Source organism: Carassius auratus, unplaced genomic scaffold (genome assembly GCF_003368295.1).
Source record: "Carassius auratus strain Wakin unplaced genomic scaffold, ASM336829v1 scaf_tig00215236, whole genome shotgun sequence".
NCBI lineage: Eukaryota > Metazoa > Chordata > Actinopteri > Cypriniformes > Cyprinidae > Carassius > Carassius auratus.
This window is the reverse complement of record NW_020528000.1, coordinates 840,001-849,382: the sequence shown is the minus strand read 5'-3', so window position 1 is coordinate 849,382 and position 9,382 is coordinate 840,001. Positions and strand designations below refer to the sequence as shown.

At 37.3% G+C, this 9,382-nt stretch overlaps 1 protein-coding gene across 1 annotated transcript; it reads right to left on the bottom strand.

The window, feature by feature from the left end:
- Nucleotides 1–358: 358 nt before the first annotated feature.
- On the bottom strand, nucleotides 359–9,244 carry LOC113094057 (potassium voltage-gated channel subfamily A member 10-like). Its single transcript, XM_026259698.1, has 2 exons — nucleotides 9,162–9,244; nucleotides 359–4,899 (listed from the first exon to the last, which is right to left on the bottom strand). Exon 2 carries the CDS (start codon nucleotides 4,760–4,762, stop codon nucleotides 3,053–3,055), a length of 1,710 nt encoding a protein of 569 aa, XP_026115483.1. The 5' UTR covers nucleotides 4,763–4,899; nucleotides 9,162–9,244; the 3' UTR covers nucleotides 359–3,052.
- Between the last annotated feature and the right edge of the window lie 138 nt (nucleotides 9,245–9,382).

The window sequence follows — 9,382 nt, the reverse complement described above, 5'->3', positions numbered from 1 at the left end:
AATCCCAGAAAAAAAAATGTTTGTACAAAATAGTTTTGAGTTTGTACAGTCAAAGGTAGACACTGCTATTTTTTTGAACACACCCCTTTCAACTAATTGCCTAATTGCACAGCCTTAAGAGCGTGCATATCATGAATGCTGGGTCTTGTTTGTTTTCTGACAATCTACTGAACCTACTGGTAACTTGTTTGCCACGTAGCAATAAAAAATATACTAAAAACCTTGATTATTCTGGTTAGTCACATTGTACTGCTATTATTTTGAACAATACTGTATGACAAATATATACTATATAATATATTTGTATATATATAAGATTACGACGTCACGTCACAATTTTTTTTTAGGTAATGTGTAAATCCATAGGTAGTCCTTACACTCCAATAAGATAATGGCAATATCTTTTAACTAAACTACTTTTCAAATTATTTATTTTAACAAGGTTCTGTATGTTGCAGTTCATATTGAGGACAGTCAGGTCAAACACTGCAACGATTACACAATGCATCATTTTAATACAGTACACAATTATTACCATATTAAATGGCTTTATGTTGTCACTAATTTACAGTATACATTTACAACCAAATATGATCAGTTGTCAGGCTAAGCAGACGATTTTCAAGTTCCTGAAGATTCCTTATGAACATTTTGAAGGCTTTAAATATTCTCATTGGATTATAATTATATAATAAAAGGATTTGTTCAAATGTACAGTTCATTCTCTAGCACAACCACCACAACGTTCAGTTAGAAGAACCATCAATATAGAGGCAAAATGTGCAAACAAATGTCACATTAGCAATGAAACACTACTTCTTCAAACAGAAATGACGTAACTTCAGGTTAATACAGTATAAAACAGCAGCAGTTATAACATTAAAAAAAAACTTGAAAATATGTGTTCATATCCAGTATGACTTGGGGAACAGCTCACCAAGATTCACAAGATTTAGCAAAACTATATAATACAGTGAGACCTGATTCTCTCTCCAACAAAATGTTTAGCAAAATGATCAAACATTTATGTCTTTAGCTTGTTTCAGGACGTTTTTCTCAAAGACAACTGTTCATTTCTCTAGGATTCTCTAGGTAACTGTTGAATCTGACAAAGAGAACAAGACTTGGAAGTCTTGTTAGATCTATGAATATATATTTAATTCAAATCAAATCAAGCAACATTCACCATAAATACAAGGAAATTTCACACAGTATAAAACCTGAATGACAGCATTCCTGCAACAGGTTCAACCCATCTCAGTCAAAGGCACTGTTAAGCTCACAGACATGAATTTGGACAGTAAGTGGAAAACTCTGAATGCATTTCTCCTCTTCATTGGCTGAGCTTCTTCCTCTAAAGTGCCTCAAACAAACCTTCATGATTATCATTTCAAATGCCAAATGATACATTAATGAAATACACTACTTAATTTGGAATTATATTAGAAAAACATACAAAGAGACAATGGTATTAGAGCAAATGTTAAAAGTGTAATTTTGCAGGTTACCCAAAATTGTAGTTTGCTGGTGGAAGCATTAAGCCACCCAAACACACTTGATAGTGCAGTTGTCATTTAACTTTCAGAGTGATTCTGTAATATTTAATCACACATAGTGGACCGGGTGTGGTAGGTTTATGAGATTATGAGATGCTCTAGTTTGAATTATTATTTAATAAATGGATTATGCAACACAGATGGATATCTAACATGAAATTTAAATTGTGTTACTTATGTACAATTTCAGAGAAACTGTAATCACATTCATATCATTCAAGTTAGGTACCATTTATAATAATCTGTTCCCAAAAACACCCCAAAATTCTAGCAAATGCTGGAGCACTAAAAATTAAACATTATTCATTTTTCAAGAGCATTCATTTATTAATCTTGGAAGAAATTGTTGTAAAGCATTTAAAGTGCCCCTAATATGCCATTTTGAATATTGTCTTCCATTGAATCCCACTTCTATGATGGCTAGACGTCACAGGGTAACACATTTGCATAATGCCGACATATGTTCTACGATGGACGACTGCTTCTCTAACCGCAGGGAGTTCAACGCGGGATTCACAAAACACTTGCTCTTGAAAGATGGTTCAATCGAGTTCCTGGTTTATTTGTACCAGATTGAATAAAGCATGATAAATAATAGATGTTTATATTTTCTATTGATTGATCTAAATGCACTTAATTCTTTATAAAAGAGGCATCTAATGCTCAACTAATGCAGAAACATAATACTACCTGTCATACTTCATGGCAGCCGAGGTTTTCACATTCGCTTGGAATTCTTATACAGTTCCCACACGTGCACCAAAATAAATTATAACAATGACGCTGCAATCATGCCTTATAACTATGACAAACTAAGTTGACACTTAACACTGAGAAACATCCTGCTCCAGTCCTGCAGGCGAATCAGTGCCTGATTGATCAACTAGACGTTTCATCTTCGGACTCTGGCTTGAATTATAAGGTAGAATCTAAACCATCTTTTCTCTTCATACATTCTCTATGGAGCTGTTATTCAGTTATGTCAATGGGCATTTTGTTTCTGAATCACACTGTATGAGGTAGACCAATAACAAAATCAGAGCAGAGTAGGCTCACGGAAAAGAGGGGTTTAGAGAGACTGAATCTTTGAACTGATTCATATGAATCGTTTACGAATCGTTGATAATTGCGGTGAAATTAAATGTATATTCTGTGAAAATGAAAGTGTTGCATACATATAAACCTGTAGTAGGAGACTCCCAGAACAATATTAGGAACTTTAAAAATGGCACAATCGGGGCACTTTAAATAATAACGATAAATAAAATACTACATTAATGGGAATTTGATCGTCATTGAGAATAATAACAGTTACACAATAATTAAGGTAAAACATCCAGATGCATTACTGAGAACTGGAATGATACTGTGCTTATTTGATATGATAAAACTAGCAGTGATAATAAAATAGATTTTCTTTATGCAAAATATAATCTCTTGATTTTGCTGTGAAATACGAGATTTACACTCATGAAAATGAAGTTTCAATATGGGTTTTAAAACTTTGATTTATCAGTCTGCCAGCTCCCATTTGTCTTGTTCAGAGAAGAACTACTTCCATGTTTTGTATGGTTCCCTGACTTTATAGCTTGATCGACTGTCTCAGGTATGGGCTGCTTTTCTTCCTGGTCTCTCTCTCTGTGGTAAAAGTAGTTGAAATTGGAGACTATAACAGGCACAGGCAGGGCGATGGTCAATACCCCAGCAATGGCACATAGAGTGCCAACAATCTTACCGCCTAGTGTAATAGGACACATGTCTCCATATCCCACAGTGGTCATAGTAACTACAGCCCACCAGAATCCATCAGGGATGCTAACAAATTGGGTGTTGGGATCGTCCACCTCAGCAAAATAGATGGCGCTGGAGAAGAGGATGACTCCAATAAAGAGGAAGAAGATGAGTAAGCCAAGTTCCCTCATGCTGGCCTTGAGCGTCTGGCCCAGGATCTGTAGCCCTTTGGAGTGTCTGGAAAGCTTAAAGATCCTGAAGACTCGCACCAGTCTAATGATTCGCAGGATGGCCAGGGACATATTCTGCCCCGTGTCTGACTTTTTGGTGGTGGTCACAATCTCAGTTATCAAAGTGACGAAATAGGGAACAATGGAGACTATGTCAATCATGTTCATGATGTTGTTAAAAAAATCCCGCTTGCTGGGGCAAACCAGGAAACGCACACAGAACTCGAAGAAGAACCAGACGATGCATGCAGTCTCAAGAATGAAGAAGGGGTCAGAGAAGGTGCTGGTGATGGTTTTGGGAGAGGCACTTGGAGGAGGAGCACCTGAAGGATGCGTCTTGTTGAAGGAAACACCCGCAGTCGGAAAAAGCTCCAGGTCCTCACGAAATTCTGGGAGAGTCTCCATGCAGAATATGACGATGGAGATGACGATGACGAAGACAGAAACGAGCGCGACCCCTCGGGCTGCGTTTGAGCTCTCGGGATACTCAAAGAGCAGCCAGAACTGCCTGTAAAACTCATTGGATGGCAATGAGATCTCCACGTCTTTAATAAAGCCTTCCTCCTCGCGGAACTGGTCCATGGCTTCCTGTCCTAACTCATAGAAGGTAATCTCATCCGCAAAGACATCTAAAGGTACGTTCGAGGGACGGCGGACCTTCCCCCCTGACTGATAGTAGTACAGGATCCCATCAAAGCTCGGGCGATTGCGATCAAAGAAATACTCGTTTCTCATGGGGTCAAAATAGCCCATTCTTTTCATTGGGTTGCCCAGAAGGGTGTCTGGAAACTGGTCGAGGGTCCTCAGACGGGTTTCGAAGCGAAGGCCGGCGATGTTTATGATGACCTTCTGATCACCTTCGTCAAGAGTTCGCTTATCAATAAACAAGTCCTCGTATTCTTTGGCCATTTTACTGAAGATTGTCTCACTTTGTGATCCTTCACTGTTCACAAGTAACTTCCAGTTGGAAATCAGACTAGCGCAGCTGGCACGACCTCTCCTCGTGTGAGGGGGTAGGATAGGTGATTGCGGTTTTTCCTGATTTTGTGGGGTCTTCTCTTTATATGGCAACACTTTTGCAGAATTGCAGTAGGTGTTGCCAGGCCCAAACTCTGGCATTTCTACCCTCAAAGCCATCATCTCATTGGGGTAGTCTGGATCATTGAAATTGTCCATACCGTTAGTATTCTCCATACCCTCAAAGTCAACTAGCGCCACCTCGATCCTTCCAGCCTGGACCGTCATGTGGCTCCAGATATCAGACAACCACCAAATTCAAGCTTCACCAGAACAAACCCAATGGATCAATATTTCAAATGCTCTTTGGCATTCGATTTTAAAGTTGAGGTCAACACAATGAATAAGAATCCAAGGTGCGTGACCTGCAAAACAAAGAAGAGTTAGAATTGTTTTTTGACACCAGTAAATGGTGTTTGACAAGCACATTGTTTCTTGGTTTCTCATCTGGGTGAAGCACTAAGGAAAACAGCTGGCAAAGGTGACATATTTTAGGAGGTGTCAGCATCACAATAATTCCAAAAATGGCAGTTGTCGCTGGGCTATTTATGTTTTTTGCTATGAATCACTTTTACAATTCAAATGTGCAATGTAGGTGTGATGTAGGGCTGGGATAAACAATTATTTTTTAAACGATTAATCTAGCGATTATTTTTTTCAATGCATCGATTAATCTAACGATTAATTTTTTCAGACCGATTCGATTTGATTATCTCCCCATTAATTGACTACTAACAATTTGTACATGTTGATTTACATATCTGAATGAAAAAAAAAAAAACATGAATTCCTTAACATTGCAATATATCTTTATTGCTCTTAAAATTACAAAATAAAAGACTGACTAAGAATGCATTACTTTGGACTTGTATATAGCATTCAATAAAACCTTGAAGCCTTGAAAACACATAGTTTACTGAAACAAGCTTACTGAACACATAGGGCCTAGCTTACTGAAAAAAAAAAGTTCTTCTTTCAGATGAAAATAACAACAACTTGATGTCTAGCATTCAATAAAAAAGGTCACCCAAAATACTTGTTTAGAGCAATTGAAAGAATACAGTAACCAATGTAAACTTGAGGGCTTTAAGCTAATACAGAGAGTGCTTTTCCAAAACAAAAACAAAAAACAAAAAAAATTAACAGTGGGAGCCAACAGCCTGTCATGGAGAAAAAAAAAATCTCTGAATGCTCCACGTGAAACTTTGGCGTTCCACCCTTTTTCTATCGTGTCTAATGATTTTGGTTAATATGCACGATGGAGAGAGAGAGAGAGACAGAGCAAGACAGCACTCGTGTAGTTTAAAGACTGTGAGTGCGCGAGCGCACGTGAAACTTTGGTGTTTCGCCCTTTTTCTATCGTGTTTAATGATTTTTGATTAATATGCACAAGGGAGAGAGAGAGAGCAAGAAGCCGGGGCTCTCTCTTGTACGCACCCTGTCAGGCGCAGCAGTCATTCTATTCTACATCACTATCGATCAAATAAGGCTTTGACAGCCGCCAAAAAAAGATCAATGCAAAAAAAAACCTGGATTGGTCATATAACGTTATACAGAATGTTGATCCGGCCATCGCGTATATTCAGCACACATAAGGTAAACGTTTTGCAAACGTTTCTTAGAGAAATAAAAACAGGTCGACGAATCGATGCGCATATTTTGCGACGACGTATTTTTTGCATCGACGTCATCGATGACGGGTTGTCCCAGCCCTAGAGTGATGGCAATAAATATTAAACATCCTCTTTCAGACTGACACGTTATCTGTTAATTAGTGTTCCTGTAGCATTTCATTATCAAGTGCAAGGTTGGGGGTTCGATTCCCCTGCAACACATGATAGGTAAAAATTGATAGCCTGAATGCACTGTAAGTTGCTTTGGATAAAAACATCTGCTAAATGCATAATTTTAATTTTAATTTTAATTTTAATTTTAATTTTAATTTTAATTTAATTACAATACAATATATTCTAATTGAATATTATATCGTGCATGTGAATCTCACACATCTCACAATATGGCATGGTCGTATTTTCCACCCACTTTTAATAGTTAGTAAGGTAATTTGTTAAGTTTAGGTATGTTGTAGGATTAAGGGATCTAAAACTAGATCTAGTTAATAGTGAGAATTGGCCCCTAAAATACAGCCATTCACATGAACACTCAACTGCTTTAACATTTCCCCTCGTTGTCAGAAACTCAAGTTTCGTACATGTTAACAGACATTTGGATGGGTTCCCTGCTGTTCTTAACGTGACACGGACGTTTCCAGTATCTATGGTGACACGTCTCTGACATAACAGTCGGCTGGACATCACCTCAGCTAAAGTGTAACCCCTGTCAAACACTTGACACCAGAGTCCTGGCCTGTGAGGCAGTGTGGGAGAATAAGAGAGCAGCTGAAAGAGAAGTCGAGAGATAGCAGGAGAGGGAAGGAAGCAGAGAGAGAGAAAGAGAAACTTCAAGCCCAGTAAAGGCCAAGACAGTGTGGAAAACAATCAGCCCTCATCTAATTCACTTACTATTCTTCTGACCTGCACTGGGTTCAGAGGAAATGTTGCAGTGCCATCAGCCAAGCTGTACTACAACTCATTAGCAACAGCACTTTGTAGAGCCAAAAAGTGTCCCCCCCCCCTGGTTTTAAGCCTGAAAACCTACAACATTTTAATGAAATTTCAAATAAATACAAAGCAGAATATCAGCATATTAAAATTCTTATTAGTGATGCCTAGACTATTATTATTATTGCACAAATTAACTTTCATATCTTTCCAAAACCCCATTCATAACTCGTCCCACACATTTGTATTACAGATGTGAACACTATTGTGAACTATTGTGCTTGTAAATTTCTACAGCAAGTGACTTTTGGGTCCAAAATTCCATAGACAACATTGATTGAGACAATCGAAGGTCAATCTAGAGACCAGAATATCAGGGATGTAACCCCGGCAGGGGTTGTAGGTGGGGGAGTGGATGTATAGTGGTTTCTTTCACAGTCAGTACCACGACTGAGGGGAGAATCTTGTTCTTGAATCTAGTTTTTGTTTTTGAGTTTATTTTTGAGAATCTTTTTTACCTGAACATTGCTGCCTAATGCTCCGGTTGTGTAGTATGAGCACAAACTCTGAGTATGAGACATCATACTTAGCTACACATCACATCAATAAATCAAATAACCACCTAGTAATCACCCTGAACACCCTAGAAATATACTTAAAACCACTTTAAACACATTAGCTACCACAGAGCAATGTGCTAAAATAATTTAAATAATAATAATAATAATAACAGATTAAACTGTATTTCCTGCTTGTACAGATATTAGATATTTCTAAATGTGCTATATTTTCAGGCTAAATCTCAAATAGGAGTGGTTGAGAGGCATGGACAGATGTTTAATTAAAGATGCCATAAATGAGTCATCCTGCTCAGCTGCCACTGACCAGAAAACAGAGAACATGTGCGTCACAGAGAGAGAGAGAGAGAGAGAGAGACTGTCATTATTCAAGGGAAGCAAATTGCAACACTGAGTAAATAACTGATATATATATCAATGTAGAATCTTCCTCGGTTTACTATATGGATCTTTGGAAACTGAAAATTGTTTCATTTTAGGCAAGGCAAGTTTATTTATATAGCACATTTCGTACACAATGGTAATTCAAAGTGCTTTACATAAAATAAATTAAAATAATTATGAAGAAAAATAATAACAAGAATAAAACAAGCATCAAAACAAAAATGTACTTATTTCAAATGAATTTAAAACAGTTAGAAAATGATTTTACATAAAATAAAATAAAATAAAAAAAAACGGTGAAAATATAGTTTTAGTTCTTCAGACTAGAAATGCTCTTCTTTAAAACACCAGCACATGGATGGTTATTTTAAAGAAATGGGAATGTAAATGCTTCTTTTAAGAAACCAGGCTGTAAAATGGTTTCAGCTCTAGCTGGATTTTTTTTCTTTAGTTTTATGTGTCAGTTTAAACCATGAACAAATAATCTGTTTGTTTTGCTCATGATAAGACTTTCAATTTAGCTGACCAGAAAAGCATTCAGGTCACTAATTAAGGTAACACTTTATCTTGACCGTCCACTATAGACATGATGTTCATAAGTAGTTTTGCAGCTGCACGTCAACTAGCAGTCATTAGAGTATTAATAGACTGCCTGCTAAATATCTGATGACACTTTATTTTTATTATCCACTGAAAGAGATTCTGCTGATTATAAGTACCTTTGCATTTGCACATCAATTTATTCTACTAACCCTAACCCTACTCTAACAGTTTGCTAATACTCTAATAAGAGTTAGTTGACGTAATTGCAAAGAAACTTATAGACATGTCTAAAGCAGACTATCAAAATAAAGTGCAACCCTAAATAAATCTAAACACAGTCGTCTGACAAATTAATAGTGCACACTTCAACACTTATATTAAATGCATAATTTATGCTTATACAACATTGAAATGACAGATAATTCAGCACATAACTATTCTAATAAACACTTCCTCACAAAACACTCACAACAGGCTATTGCCTAATATTCATTTATTTAACTGAACTCATGCACACGCACACACACACACACACACACACACACACACACACAGGCCTACCTCTCGTGAGAGAGAGGTCTCCTGTCGGCTGTTGTTTCTGCCTGTTGCTTGTTCCACATTTGGGTTCAGAGTGGCTTAATCTTTTAAAGTCAGCATTGGGTAACCTTATGCTGGTGAGAAACTAGAGCTGACTCTACGCAAACAACTACGTACACACACACGCAAGCACACACACACACTCAAACATTTGTGTGCATTCACATTCAGACACATACAAAGAA